The sequence below is a fragment of the Podarcis tiliguerta genome (assembly GCF_965153285.1).
Source record: "Podarcis tiliguerta genome assembly, chromosome: 4".
Taxonomy (NCBI): Eukaryota; Metazoa; Chordata; class Lepidosauria; order Squamata; family Lacertidae; genus Podarcis; species Podarcis tiliguerta.
Genome location: NC_139537.1, coordinates 18,068,100 through 18,084,156, shown reverse-complemented (window position 1 = coordinate 18,084,156; position 16,057 = coordinate 18,068,100). Strand labels below are relative to the sequence as shown.

The following is a 16,057-nucleotide window of genomic DNA, read 5'->3' as shown; positions in this document are numbered from 1 at the left end:
TATTATTAAAAACAACAACATTCATTTTGTCTGCCCAAAATCTTCCAACATTCAGCTTCTTTGGAGTTCTAGTATTATGAAATAGGGAGAAAAACATCTCCCTACCCACTATAAAGGATTTCATAATATTATTTTATACTCTTCTATCATATCTCAGCCAGTGTGGTGTAGTGGTTAAGAGCGGTAGTCTCGTAATCTGGGGAACCGGGTTCACATCTCCATTCCTCCACATGCAACTGCTGGGTGACCTTGGGCTAGTCACACTTCTCTGAAGTCTCTCAGCCCCACTCACCTCACAGAGTGTTTGTTGTGGGGGAGGAAGGGAAAGGAGAATGTTAGCCGCTTTGAGACTCCTGAAGGGGAGTGAAAGGCGGGATATCAAATCCAAACTCTTCTTACCTGCCTTTTTTCTTTCTAAGAATGCTTGAACTTTCTAGTCTATTAAACTCATTTACTATCCTTTCAACTCCCAACTCCCCCCTACCCCCCATGCTTGGGAAACACATTTGGCAGATGTCATGCTTCGACCCGGATGCCAGCTTAAGATGCTTCTCTGCAATTAAAAAACCCATGACTCTCTTCCATTGCTCCTTCCCCAAAATTCTCACATGGCTGCTTTTGTGAGGCACAAAAGCAAACATTCTCTTAATTCAGCTCCTCAGATGGTCATAATGCCTGCCCTGTATTATGCGTGGATTCCCCCTCCGTCTCAGCCAGCTGTAATAGACTGAGATAGAAAACAGGATTGCTTCTGCAATCTCCAATAGCCAATTAAGCTAAAATGAGCTGTATGAATGAGGAATGCTTGTCTGCTAGAATGACCCATGTGCATTGCGCAAAGCACAATCAAGTGCAAACATCCCTTCATTTCCTTGATAGTAAGGACAAGGCAGGAGCTCAAAGCTCTTTTGGAGGAGCAACCCCAAATCTCTATTATTTTGCTGCCTATAGCGACAAAGCACCCTTGCTGCATTGGAGCTGTTCTGTCCCGAAGCCAAATGGTTCCTCGTCATTATCAGATTGCTTCAGTAGGCTGACATATGACAGGATATGACAGGTTGCTCCTAGCTGGACTCCAGTGTCATATCCCAGGGACCACAGTGAAAGCTGTCATACAGGTAATATACAGGAAAGGTTTGTGAATGGAGAGGTAAACAAGTATCTAGCCCTGTAAGGAGCGTCAAGTTGCAAATTTGCCTTTGATTAAGCTGGGAGATGGAATTGTGCTATGCTGTTAACCTAAAGGAGAACAAAATCGACATACTTGTTAGCAAAGGGCCAGTGCGAGATTCTCGTTTGTGTGCGTGCGTGCGTGTGCGTTTTCCCAGAGTCTGGTGATGTTTAAGGGCTGACCACGGGGAGCAAACGTAAGCGAGAATCTTCTTCTCTGCCAACGTGTGTTAATGAGCTGTCATGGAATACTCTATGCCCAGGGTCTTCTGCAACCAGATAAATCTTTCAGCAGATAATTAGCAGGCAGAGTAACAAAACACCTGCATCGCCCGTTGATGGAGGTTTGTGTCAAATCAATCGTCAAGCATAACTCGGATTTCACTAAATGATGTGTGATAATCCCTAAGGCGCTTGCCCATACCTGGCCTCTCTCCCTCTTGGGGTAGATGAGATTGGAACATGATCTTTCTAGCGCAACCCTACTCTGAAAGCACTACTTTGCAAAGCAGTTATCAAATGCAGACATTGTTACGTCCAGAGATTTGGCCTGCACAATGTGTAGCCCTATAACCCCTAAAGGAGAACAGCCGATAAGAAATCTAATAAAACACTACTACAAGTAGTAGCGCTAATTTGATGTATAAACCATGTATAGTCACCTGCCAGAGGCCCTAGAAATCTTCCATGTTTTGCTGCCTGTTTGGAAATGCAGAAATGATGGAAGGATTGTCATGCATTTAGCGGGGATTAGATCCACTACCTGGGCTGTTCAAACCGGGTTGAAGCAAAAGCAACAGGGGATTGAAGGTGACCTGTAATCACCAAGAGTTGGTCTCCATGTTGCTCAAACAATTTATCTATTTACTATTCATTTCATAAAATTGATATACTGCTTGATTGGGGGGGGGGGGACTAAAAGTGGTTTGCAAAAAAAAGATTTTTAAAAAATATCAATAAAAATTTACATCCATAATGTATAACATACAAAAGGTTTTAAAATTATTATTATTATTATTATTATTATTATTACTACCTTCACAATAGAATAGAGTAAAACAAATTAAAACTCATACAGACTTTGAAAACATCTAGGTAAGGTAAAGGTAAAGGGACCCGTGACCATTAGGTCCAGTTGCAGACGACTCTGGGGTTGCGGTGCTCATCTTACTTTACTGGCCGAGGGAGCCGGCATTTGTCTGCAGACAGCTTCTGGGTCATGTGGCCAGCATGACTAAGCCACTTCTGGTGAACCAGAGCAGTGCACAGAAATGCTGTTTACCTTCCCGCCGGAGCGGTACCTATTTATCTACTTGCACTTTGACATGCTTTCAATTTGCTAGGTTGGCAGGAGCTGGGACCAAACAATGGGAGCTCACCCTGTTGCAGGGATTCGAACCGCCGACCTTCTCATCGGGAAGCCCTAGGCTCTGTGGTTTAACCCACAGCGCCGCCTGCATCCCTAAACATCTAGGTAGGCTTGTCTAAATAAGGATGTCTTCAGCAAGCAACCTCGACCTGGAAGTTTGAATATAGATCAATGATTTCCCTTTGACTGGCATGGCTAGTTTCTTTGCAGTTCCAGAGCAGAGAACTGTCAGGTCACCAGATCAAAACCAGATGCAGATTTGAAATTAGAGTTCAGTCAAGGTTCTGTTTCTGAACTTTCTCCATAAGACCACAAGAAGAACATGCTGGGTCAGGCCAATGGCCTATCTATCCCAGGTTCTGTTTTCACAGTTGCCAAACAGAAGTCTGTGAGAAACCCATGAGCAGGATCCGAGCTGAAGAGCACCCTCTCCTCTCGCAGTTTCCAGCAACTGGCCTTCCTAAGCATCGCTGCCTCCGACCATGGAGGCAGAACATAGTTTTCAACCACACACTGTTGAAGAGCGGTTCCAAGTAAGAAAATGCCCTTCCAAACACACATCCATAAACGAAATTTAAACTCCAATGGTTATGGAGATTCCCACTGTCAAAAGACAAATTTGATAAACAATAATAATCACTCATCATCTCAGTTTTCCTCTCCCACTTTCCCTTCTATAGAACATAAGAACAGTCTGACTCTGTATAAGGTAGCTTCCTAGTGTTATGAGATTTCAGGGATGGAGGAGGAAGTTGGCTGTATGCAGAGAACCTTCTAACCCCCGCTCCCAGCAAGTGTGAAAATTTAAGGTATATAATAATAGGTAATAGCCTAATAGAAAGGGGGTGGGTGTGGGAATGGAGGCAGTGAGAGATTTTACTTTCTTGGGCTCCATGATCACCGCAGGTGGTGATAGCAGCCACAAAATTAAAAGACGCCTGCTTCTTGGGAGAAAAGCAATGACAAACCTAGACAGCATCTTAAAAAGCAGAGACATCACCTTGCCAACAAAGGTCCGTATAGTTAAAGCTATGGTTTTCCCAGTAGTGATATATGGAAGTGAGAGCTGGACCATGAAGAAGGCTGATCGCCGAAGAATTGATGCTTTTGAATTATAGTGCTGGAGGAGACTCTTGAGAGTCCCATGGACTGCAAGAAGATCAAACCTATCCACTTAAGGAAATCAGCCCTGAGTGCTCACTGGAAGGACAGATTGTGAAGCTGAGGCTCCAATACTTTAGCCACCTTGTGAGAAGAGAAGACTCCCTGGAAAAGACCCTGATGTTGGGAAAGATGGAGGGCACAAGGAGAAGGGGACGACAGAGGACGAGATGGTTGGACAGTGTTCTTGAAGTTGCCAGCATGAGTTTGACCAAACTGCGGGAGGCAGTGGAAGACAGGAGTGCCTGGCATGCTTTGGTCCATGGGGTCAGGCTGCAAATGGGTGGTCCCAGCTTTTGCTTGAGCTCATGGTTAGTTAGAAGGATGAAACCAGAGTTTAGCCTTGGACTGATGTGGGTCAGAAGCAAGGCAGAAAAAGGGAGGGGAGAGAGAGCGAGAGAGAGAGAGAGAGAGAGAGAGAGTGCAATGATTGATTTCTGTCTGAATCCAAGGCTGCAGCTATGGGAGAAACAAAACCATTTTGGACTGTTAATGCTGCGACCCTCTCCATCGTAGGCTCAGGTTGTATATATGTGTAAATAAACAATATATCATAAAGACACAACAGTCTCCGCTGTGCCTCATTCCAAAAGGAAACATGAGCCCTCTAACTCCTGGAAGCTTGCACCACTCAGAGATTGGGGTGGGTTTCCAAACTTATGTTCACAGTTTCTCTCTATGCTGATTCTGTGCTGAAAATTCCCTCCCTGGGAGTATTAGCCACTGAGGAGGAAACACAGAGGTACTATACAGGCATTTGTTTGCCTTCCCTCTGTGGTTAATAGCTGCCTTTGGGGGCGTGCAGAGATTTAAGTGATGGAAACAGCCCTGAGAGGAAGTTTGCTTGTTTTTAAATGCATTCTGCCAGAAACATGGCCTGCATCCAAATTTAGGCGGCTTTTAACAAAAACAGATCTGGAAGAGCAGATCTCTTATTTCATGTGTAATGTAGCCCTGAGAAATCAGTTGTGGTCTGAGATCTAACAGTGGCTATATATTTGGGGGTGAGAGCAGGGATGTGTGCAGGACAGAGTTGGAGTACAAAAAGCAGGAGTAACCAAAGTGGTGCCTGTTATACATTCAGTGGTCTGTGTTTGCCTGAGCCTGAGTCTGGATTAAGGATTCTGAGCCGCTGTGTTGAATCAGAACAGATACATGATATCCAATCACAGAACATTTCAGGATTTGGGCCTCTGCCACTGGCCCTTAAACTCTGAGTTATGATTTGCAGCTTGGAAGTTTAGACAGCCAATCACGTTGAGAGTGGGAGTGGCCAAAACCTTCAGAAAGCAGTTGCTTTGCCTCTGTTGTCTAGTTCTGTTAGTTCAGCAAAGGTTCTTGCTGTTATCACTGTGCCTTGCCTCGTGAGAACCCACCCACACTTCAGTGCCCATGAGATGCCATTGGGCTTCAACTCCCATCAGCCCCAGGCAACAGTCAAGACTGATGGAAGTTGTAGTCCAAAGCAGCCAGAAGGCACCAAAGAAGGCTACTTCAGTTGTAAATCATACCAGCCTTTGAGTGGCTCCGTTACTTTGTTAGAAATAAATAGCATGCAATCAATATTGTTTTTATTTATCACATAGGAAGGAGTAAAGGTATTGACAAAAGATATGAGCCAAAAATGGCTGTGCATTATTACCAATCAACAAATATTTTAAGCTCTCTGAGTTTGAGGAAGTTGCCTGTATTACACACACTCCACACCTGCAAAAACAGTTGTTGATTTTCTTTTACTGCTTCCAGTTGGTAACTGAGACTCCAAAGCTGCCTCCTAACAATGCCTCTTTCTCCTGCTTGTAAACACTTATTAAATAATTCTTCTGAGTTTCTAAGGCATTGTAAAAGGCAGTTAATGAAATGATGCACAATCTATTTTTTTTCTTCTTGGTGAAACTTTTTATCTCCTCAGATAGAATTTTAAATTGTTTTTGTAAGTCTGCGCAACGCGAAATTGAATTGTATGGAATGACTGATTGTCAAGGACATCTGCACAAATGAGGTATTCATTTTATTCAGAATCCATTCAAGGATTTCTTGATGTTTTTATTTAATTTGCTTCATATCAAGGAGATAAGTTTCCCTTTGAGGCAGAGCTCTAAGGAAATAAAAGATTAATATAAAGACAAGTGAATTCCTACACTCTTGCAGGATCTGACATAAAACTATAATATTATTCAGCTGCCTCAATGAAGATAAATATATAGACATGTTGTCTGGGGAGCTTTCTTGTCATAAGATGCCAAATCCCAGGGTGTTGCCCACAGTCGAGAATTCTGAATGGGAAGTAGTAGTCCATGAAGATTCCAATTCACAGGCGGGATTACTGTAATTGGATTGCTTCAAATCTCGCTCTCCACATATCTATTCAGCCTTTCCCCACAAACAGCACACTTGAATGACTTAGGTGCTCTTCCAAAGAGAACACTGCTACGTTTCCCTCAGCAAAGGGACCCCTGACCATTAGGTTCAGTCGTGGCTGACTCTGGGGTTGTGGCACTCATCTCGCTTTATTGGCCGAGGGAGCCGGCGTACAGCTTCCGGGTCATGTGGCCAGCATGACTAAGCCGCTTCTGGCGAACCAGAGCAGTGCACGGAAACACTGTTTACCTTCCCGCCTATTTATCTACTTGCACTTTGACGTGCTTTCAAACTGCTAGGTTAGAGGAGCAGGGACCAAGCAACGGGAGCTCACCCCATCGCGGGGATTCGAACCGCCAGTCCTAGGCTCTGTGATTTAACCCACAGCACCACCCGTGTCCCAAAGCTAGCCAAGGACAAATAAGGTGTCCTTGCTCTGAACCTAGGTCCTGAGAGAGTTCTTTACTTTCAGAACATTCCATGACATCATGCACGCTCAACCAATGTCAGTAGGGGAGAAGGGAGGCTCACAGGCATATTTCCAATTGCACCTGTCTCACTCCTTCAGCCTCAATTGGCTCAGAATCATCCTTCCTTCCCTCAACACTCTGGTCTCCTCCAGCCTAAGGTTACCAGATTTCTTTCAATGAATCTGGGGACACTTTAATTAATTAATTAATTAATTAATTACTACACATTCGGGACCTTGATGCTGCAGCGATGGTGGTGGCAGAGGGGCGGCCACCCCCCTAACCTCAACTGCCACGTTTCCCCTTCCTCCCAGGCTTCTATCTCCTTTCTCCATGAGCCTGGGCAGCCCCTGAGTTGTTGGTTCTTCGGTGGTGGTGGTGAAATGGTGTGCGGTGGGTCAGGCATGGAAGGCGGAGAAGGAGGGCTGAGAGCAGTGGCAGCAGCAAGGCTCAGACAGCACGATGCCCATCGGAGCAGCCCTAATCCCATTCCTACTTGCTTGCAAGCAGGAGGGGGCGGGGATCCCTCAGCTGGGAAGGGAGGCTTCCCATTGCCTAACTGAGAGATCCCTGCCCCCTCCTGCTGGAAAGCCAGCTCTGATAGGCAGCATGAAGCCTCCCTGCACAGCTGAGAGATCTCCACCCTGCTCCTGCTTGCACGCAAGTAGGAGTTGGGAGGCTGCTCCAATAGGCAGCATGAAGCCTCCCTTCACAGCTTAGTTGCTGGGGTCAGGGAAGGTGGAGGCAGCCTGGAAGCTGCATCTTAGAGCCCCTGCACCACCCTCATATGGGGATTTCCAAGCAGCTCCTGAAGCCAGCCAGAGCCAACTGCTCCAGGCTGCTGAGACTGCCGCTGCTGTGTTTCCCAAGGACATTAGATGAAATCCGGGGACATTCCGGGGATGGAATTTGTCCAGGGACTTGTTTGCAAATCCAGGGTCTGTCCCCGGGAAACGGGGACGTCTGGTAACCCTACTCCAGCCATCATTTCCTTATTCCTTTGCTTCTTCCACTCTTTGCTAAAACCCTTGCTGTTTCCCTCTACCTATGGCTTCCTGCCTTCTTCTTCTCCCCAGTCCTTTTTTGTCTTTACTTTGATGACAGTCTTTTCCTCTTGGAAGGAATCAATGATCAATGACCCAGTGATCAATAAATACAGCCACTATTCTACTTTATTTTGGTCTTTTCCTCAGTCAGCACCTCCCACCTTCTTCTACCTTCCGATCCCCATTCTAGGCTTCTGTGAGATCACAGAAGCATAGCCAATAGCTAATGAGGACTTTCAGACTGACAGGTAGCAACCGAATTACCAAGAGCAAATGCTAACATTGCAATTTGTAAAAGTTACAGTCTTAGGTGTTCTAATGGGGAATCTAAACCATATCTTTATGGTACACATACACACACACACACACACACACACGTCCTGAATTGGGTATGATGGTATAGATTATTAATGCAACATGAAAACAGGACAGCTGGCAAGTTCATGGAATGATGTGATTACTCTAGGGACTGAAGCTAGCAACGCAAGCAAAACCCTTCACTGCTTATAACAAATCCAAGCAAATTATCACAGTGTTTCTGGCAGCCTGTCCAGTAAACAGGTTCTTTTCCATTTATCACATGAATTCTAGATACTTCTCAAACTACAGCACATGCATTGCCAAGAGAAATTCATATCAGCAGAGAAGACTTTGTAGCCCTCATCAGCTTCTGGATGGATGGAACTTGCTTTTCTCACTTGCATGAACAGAAGAAATGGGACCCAAACCACCTGGGAAGAGGATGGAAAGCTTTGCTCTAGGCAAATTGGAGATCCCCTTTGCCTACACTGATGAACTGCATAGGTGTGGGTCGCTGTGGGCAGGTCACAATATACACTGAGAGTACCTACTCCCTATACCAGTATTTGAAAAAATGGAGCTAAGGATAGGAAATAAATTTGGTTCAGTTCTCATTTTAATGGAAATACATTTGCATTTTTCTGAATCAATCGGCAAAATTGTATGCAACTGTCCTTTGAAATGCACACTTCTCTGAATGTCAGTAGGCAATTCTCAGACCAAAACACATGCACACGCAAAAATGTGTATATTAGGGGAAAGAGTGTCTGAAAATGCTTATCTAAATGAAAGTAACGCTTCTCTAAATAAAAAATGCATTGTACCGGGGGAAATTGCATGCAAAAATACGTATGTTAAGAGAAACGTAGACTAAAAAATGTTGATGAACTTTCTTAAAAATTGCAAATTGGTGCTGAAATATGACAAGCTGAACTTGACTGGGAAAATGAGAAACTAAGAGAATCTGAAATTGACAGACCAACCCGTCCTATATCAGAGTGGTAGCCTGCCATTACTAAGAAGAGGCTCTGAAGAGTTCTTCCAGCCCTGTCATCTGAGAAGCTGTGAATCGAATTTCTCAAATGTACTGCATTTCCTCTCAGGGCACAATTAGAGGAGATAGTTGAGACCTCTGACTGCATCCTTCATAAACCTGTGTTCGAAACAGTCATTTCCCCAAATTAAATAACCTCATTGGGGCGTTATAGGGCACATGCACATTTCCCCTAAGGAGGGGTGGTTTTCATGGGGGTGTGGGGGTGTGCAGGAGGGAAAGTTAAATCTATCCCTTCCCCAATATCCTGTTTAAGTTCCCACATACTCCTGGTTGCATATTGCTAACTAAAAATAGCAGGACGGGTTATCCCATCATTGACCATCATCATCTCATCTTCTTTGGCCATAGACTATGGCTCTTCTGGGACGCGGGTGGCGCTGTGGGTTAAACCACAGAGCCTAGGACTTGCTGATCAGAAGGTCGGTGGTTCGAATCCCCGTGAAGGGGTGAGCTCCCATTGCTCAGTCCCTGCTCCTGCCAATTTAGCAGTTCAAAAGCACGTCAAAGTGCAAGTAGATAAATAGGTACCACTCCGGCAGGAAGGTAAACGGTGTTTCTGTGCGCTGCTCTGGTTCACCAGAAGCGGCTTAGTCATGCTGGCCACGTGACCTGGAAGCTGTACGCCAGCTCTCTTGGCCAATAAAGCGAGATGAGCGCCGCAACCCCAGAGTCAGCCACGACTGGACCTAATGGTCAGGGGTCCTTTTACCTTTACGGCTCTTCTATGTACAGTACAGAGCCTGTGGACCATTTCACACATCATGTGGCAACAAACCAGGATTTACTAACTAACTAGTGGACCACTGAACAATTCCCTGCAACAAATTGTGCACTTGCGTGACACATGTTTCTTCAAGCACATTTTTCTGTCATTCACACATTTCCTGTTTAGGATATCTAAAAATGTAATGTGTGAATGAAAGAAACATGTGCTTCATTGATTTTTATTCATTCAACTTGTATACCGCCCTATACCTGCAGGTCTCAGGGTGGCTGCAACATAAAACCACAATATAAAAACCACATACAGTGGTACCTCGGGTTAAGTACTTAATTCGTTCCGGAGGTCCGTTCTTAACCTGAAACTGTTCTTAACCTGAAGCACCACTTTAGCCAATGGGGCCTCCTGCTGCTGCCATGCTGCGGGAGCACGATTTCTGTTCTCACCCTGAAGCAAAGTTCTTAACCTGAAGCACTATTTCTGGGTTAGCATAGTCTGTAACCTGAAGCGTATGTAACCTGAAGCATATGTAACCCGAGGTACCACTGTAATACATAAGAAGCATGTGCTCGGAGACACACACATTGTACAAGTGTGCATCTGGAAAAATGTGTGAAGATTCACCACTGTTGCATGAAGCTCATGTTTCCTATAGGCTGTAGGTCAACAAAACCCATCTTCCTTAAGAGAATGGAAAGCAATGCATTTGTGGGTATGACCAAACAGAAATGTGAGTTCTTTTGGAAATCATGTTCAGTGTCTTAAAAAAGGAATGTGTGGCTTAGCCCAGATAATGTCAGATAACATTTGTCGACTGCTGAACTACCACGACGGGTAAATTTAGGAGGATGCCAAAGCAAAACAAACTGCTACGGCTTGAAGTACAAGAAGAATGTACTTCTTATGCAGGATTCACGCTGTGCAAACATGGAAACTTTCCAGCCATGCAATAATGAACAAAGATCAACTTAATTCCAGGCTAAGCTCTGAATGAATATATACTGTAACAAATCAAATGATCTTTCTTAAAGCCTAGACTTTGTAATGTTCTCACAGTGCTCAAATATTTATAAGCCTGAGCAAGTACCTTGCTGTGTTTGCATGTTTTATGGCTTTGTTTAATGCTTATTCCTATGAGCTTGTGTGTTTGGGTGTGAGAGAGAGAGACAGACAGACAGACAGACAGAGAGAGGACTGCTCAAATGGGTTTCTGAAAGAGCAGCAGTCACTGAAAGTAATCTTATTTCCTGATCCTAAATACGTTTTCTTGAAATCAAGAAAACGGGAATGGTGCCAACAATCATGCATGCACAGCAACATGTTTAATTTAAAATTATTGTCTATTGTGCACACACATGAAGCTTTCTTTGACCGCGTCAGAGTGTTTGAACATCTAGCCCAGCAATACCGTATTCTTCTGTGTATAACATGCCCCTGTGTATAAGACAACCCCTATTCTTTGGGACTCCAAATAAAGAAATCCCCCATATGCACTTTCCGTGTATAAGACGACCCCTGAATTTTAAACTTGAAAAAATAGGGGGGAATATAGTCTTATACACGGAAAAATACGGTATATTATTTTATTTATTTATTGTATATATAGACCCGCCCAAAGGTCCTGGAGTGGAAATACAAAAGAATTGAAACAATAATAGTATTAACTCTAAGGAGCAACACCTCTCCCACATTAGAGTATGGAATATGCAGCGCAGCAGAGTGGCAAAGTAAATAGGGCATGAAAGAAACCTAAGGTTTATCACTCCTGGCTTTATTACTCACATCTGAGTACATCACACGTGGCACAACATGTCAGCATGCCCGGCAGGGTGCGCGCATGACATCAGCAAGACACCACAGGGCGTGCTGGTGTCATTCACACATGCCACGGGGCATGCTGACCCCGGCGCCCTCTACTGCGGGGGCAAGGCAGCATGTTTGTGCATGTATGTGTGTGTGTAAGGGGCTCTGTGATGGCCTGGGAATCTGATTCAGAAGCTGAATCTGAGGAGTCCCAGTCTGCACAGGAGTCCCCGCCTCCAGGGCCGGCTGAGCTGGGGCAGGGGCTTGAATCTGAAGGGCCCTCACCTGTGCCGGATCCTCAGGAGCAGACACCAGATGCATCCACTCTGGCTCCGGAGGTGATTGAGGACCCATGGCCTGCAGGTGCGCCTCTCCCAGCCCTGTCAGGGGAAGGTGAAGCTGCCCCTGGGTCCAGTAACCCTCCAGCCTCTCCTGAGCTGCAGAGGCTCAGGGCAGAGAGGCGGAGGGAACTGGGTTCTCTCAGGAGGAGTGCTCGCCTTAAGGCCAGGAGAGGCGGGTCACCTGTGGGCCGGGACAGCCCCTGGCCTCAGAGGAGATAAAGGCCAGTCAGCCCAGTCCCAGGTTGCGGGAGCAACGTCGTTGGAAACCTGCTTCTGCCAGCACCCAGACCTGTTCTTCCGGAGTTCCCGACCACGCCCGGCTTCTTGCTTTGGACCTCGCTTCGCCCTTTGTGGACTGTCTCCAGACCCTTGACCCAGGACCGGACTCTGACCACGCCTCACGGCAACCTCCCCCCGGGACCAGCACAGGCTCAATACATTTCGACTTTGAGACCAAGGCAGCTTACCGTCAGTCCGAAGGGTTAGCGGTGTGGGTGGGCTAAGCACTCTTGCATTGGTCACCGTGTTCTTCACCAGGCAGATATAGCTGCCTACATCCGAGGGCTGTACTTTGGAAATGTAGAGATTGCCCGTTTCCTGGGAGATAAAGCGCCGGCTGTCTTCTGCCACAAAGGAGGGGAATTCATTAAATACCCAGCTGTAGATGATCTCTGGAAAATACAGTAAGAAAAATTGCAGCAGGCATTATAATTATTGGCCAACTAAAATGGAAACAAAGGTGGCTCAAAGTCACTGTGCTTTAAAAAGAAGTAAATCTCAATTTTCTATTAAAACAGCGGCAGAGAAACTTCCTGGTTTCTTTCGACAGAGATTGTTCAAATCAAGAGAGTAACAGGCAAGCCTGGTGGAATAAAGCAGGGCAGAGATGTGACTCAGAGCAAGTTACACATATTAATCTTTTTTTTTTTTTCCTGTTATGATCGCAAACAAACAGACAAAAGCAAAAAATTGATTGGAGCAATTCACAAAGAAGTCTTCAAAAGTGGTACTGTGATCTATCATCATTGGCTGAACATGGGCCAGGCACTTTTCCCAGAGGGTTGTGAGGATAAAATGGAAATGGAGAGAATTACATGCGCTGCTTTAAGCTCTTGGAAAGAAAGGTGGGACAAAAATGTAATAAATATATTTAAAAAGTGATGGTAGTCTTCGCTGCTTTATTCTGTTTAATATTCTGTTGGGAGCTGCCCAGAGTGGCTGGGGAAACCCAGCCAGATGGGTGGGGTATAAATAATAAATTACCATATTTTTGGCTCTATAAGACTCACTTTTTCCCTTCTAAAAAGTAAGGGGAAATGTGTATGCGTCTTATGGAGCGAATGCAGGCTGTGCTGCTATCCCAGAAACCAGAACAGCAAGAGGGATTGCTGCTTTCACTGCTCAGCGATCCCTCTTGCTGTTCTGGCTTCTGAGATTCAGAATATTTTTTTTCTTGTTTTCCTCCTCCAAAAACTAGGTGCATCTTGTGGTCTGGTGCGTTTTATAGAGCAAAAAACACGGTATATTATTACTATTATTTATTATTATTCCCACACTAGAAAATAGGTTGAGAAAAAGGAGGCAGCTACAGCACCAGAGCCCTCCTCCTGCCAGAAGACATAACTGCATCTCAGTTATTATATTAAGGATTCTCCTCTCCCACTATCTTGTCTTCTCCTCCCATTTCCCCACTGACTGACTCTTCTACGCTACTGAACTTTTGACACCCAGCATTAGCTCTGAGGCAGCCTCTCTCTGCAGCCGGTTCTCCGTCAGCTTTGTCAGGGCTGCCTCTAAATGCAGAAATGTCAAGGTTAGCTCCGTAATAGAAAGTCATTGCCGCTGCTCCAAGACACACAATGCTTTGCCGCTACAGTGAGTTCAGGCCTTTCAGCTACTAATTGTCTGAGCTATTGTTTTCAGCTGTAGCGGCACAACGAAGGCAGTAATCACAATTTAGCCTGATGGTACATTTATTTCTAATGTGCTTTTTTAAAAAAAATTACCCCTTGTCGACTGATAGTTAGAAAGTTGGGGGGGATTTTAGGTCTATAAAGTGGGAAGCATATCCCCAACACTTCCAAACATCCTTTAATACCTTGTACTATTTGACTTCCTTTTATAATGGTAAGGATTGTGACTGGGAAAGGGTTATAGCTCAGTAATAGGGTCATCTAACTTGCATGAAGAAGGTCCCAGGTATTATTATTATTATTATTAGTAGTAGTAGTAGTATTATTAGTAGTATTATTATTAATACCCCGCCCATCTGGCTGGGTTTCCCCAGTCACTCTGGGCAGCTTCCATCAAAATATTAAAATACAATAGTTCATCAGATATTAAAAGCTTCCCTAAACAGGGCTGCCTTCAGACGTCTTCTAAAAGTCAGATAGTTGTTTATTTCCTTGACATCTAATGGGGGAGCATTCCACAGGGCAGATGCCACTACTGAGAAGGCGCTCTGCCTGGTCCCCTGTAACTTCACTTCTTGCAGTGAGGGAACCACCAGAAGGCTCTCGGAGCTGGACCTCAGTGTCTGGGCAGAATGACGGTGGTGGAGACACTCCTTCAGGTATACTGGGCCGATGCCATTTACGGCTTTAACGGTCAGCACCAACACTTTGAAATGTGCCCGGAAACGTACTGGGTTCAATCCTAGCAGCTTCAGGTAGGACTGGGAGAGACACCTGCTGGGAGAACTGCTGCCATTCAATGTAGACCAGACATTATCATAGTCCGTTTCGGGGGTCTAATCTGGCTGGCTGATCGGTTTAATCTGGCCCCTGTGGCAGTTTATTTCCTGGGCTAAAAGAACCCTAAAAAAAACCCTCAACAACTTCAATCCCAAAGAAAGCTCAAAAACTTCAACCCTAAAAAAGGTTAAAAACTTTTGTTGTCCCTCATGGCCCTTCACTTCATGAAATCTGGCCCTCTTTGAAAAAAGTTTGGACACCACTGACATCATAGACAATACTGAGCTAGATGAACCAATGGTCTGACTCTGTATAAGGCAGGTTTTTTCTGTATAGAATAGAATCATAGAATCATAGAGTTGGAAGAGACCACAAGGGCCATCGAGTCCAACCCCCTGCCAAGCAGGAAACACCATCAGAGCACTCCTGACATATGGTTGTCAAGCCTCTGCTTAAAGACCTCCAAAGAAGGAGACTCCACCACACTCCTCGGCAGCAAATTCCACTGTCGAACAGCTCTTACTGTCAGGAAGTTCTTCCTAATGTTTAGGTGGAATCTTCTTTCTTGTAGTTTGGATCCATTGCTCCGTGTCCGCTTCTCTGGAGCAGCAGAAAACAACCTTTCTCCCTCCTCTATGTGACATCCTTTTATATATTTGAACATGGCTATCATATCACCCCTTAACCTCCTCTTCTCCAGGCTAAACATGCCCAGCTCTCTTAGCCGTTCCTCATAAGGCTTCGTTTCCAGGCCTTTGACCATTTTGGTTGCTCTCCTCTGGACACGTTCCAGTTTGTCAGTGTCCTTCTTGAACTGTGGTGCCCAGAACTGGACACAGTACTCCAGGTGAGGTCTGACCAGAGCAGAATACAGTGGCACTATTGCTTCCCTTGATCTAGATGCTATACTCCTATTGATGCAGCCCAGAATTGCATTGGCTTTTTTAGCTGCCGCGTCACACTGTTGGCTCATGTCAAGTTTGTGGTCAACCAAGACTCCTAGATCCTTTTCACATGTACTGCTCTCAAGCCAGGTGTCACCCATCTTGTATTTGTGCCTCTCATTTTTTTTGCCCAAGTGCAATACTTTACATTTCTCCCTGTTAAAATTCATCTTGTTTGTTTTTGCCCAGTTCTCTAATCTGCCAAGGTCGTTCTGAAGTGTGATCCTGTCCTCTGGGGTGTTAGCCACCCCTCCCAGTTTGGTGTCATCTGAAAATTTGATCAGGATGCCCTTGAGTCCATCATCCAAGTCGTTGATAAAGATGTTGAATAAGACCGGGCCCAAGACAGAACCCTGTGGCACCCCACTAGTCACTCTTCTCCAGGATGATGAGGAACCATTGATGAGCACCCTTTGGGTTCGGTCAGTCAGCCAGTTACAAATCCACTGGGTGGTAGCATAGTCAAGACCGCATTTTACCAGCTTCTTTACAAGAATATCATGGGGCACCTTGTCAAATGCCTTGCTGAAATCAAGGTAGGCTACATCCACTGCGTTCCCTTCATCTACCAGGCTTGTAATTCTGTCAAAAAACGAGATCAGGTTAGTCTGACATGACTTA

At 45.1% G+C, this 16,057-nt stretch overlaps 1 protein-coding gene across 4 annotated transcripts in view; it reads right to left on the bottom strand.

Moving 5' to 3' along the window:
* The window catches only part of CNTN5 (contactin 5), a 661,907-nt gene that overhangs the window by 158,894 nt on the left and 486,956 nt on the right, over positions 1–16,057 (bottom strand). For all 4 annotated transcript variants that reach the window (XM_083436171.1, XM_083436170.1, XM_083436173.1 and 1 more), the window contains one exon: positions 12,267–12,470. In XM_083436171.1, the coding sequence (XP_083292297.1) occupies positions 12,267–12,470 (204 nt within the window). The remainder of the gene's footprint in view (positions 1–12,266; positions 12,471–16,057) is intronic.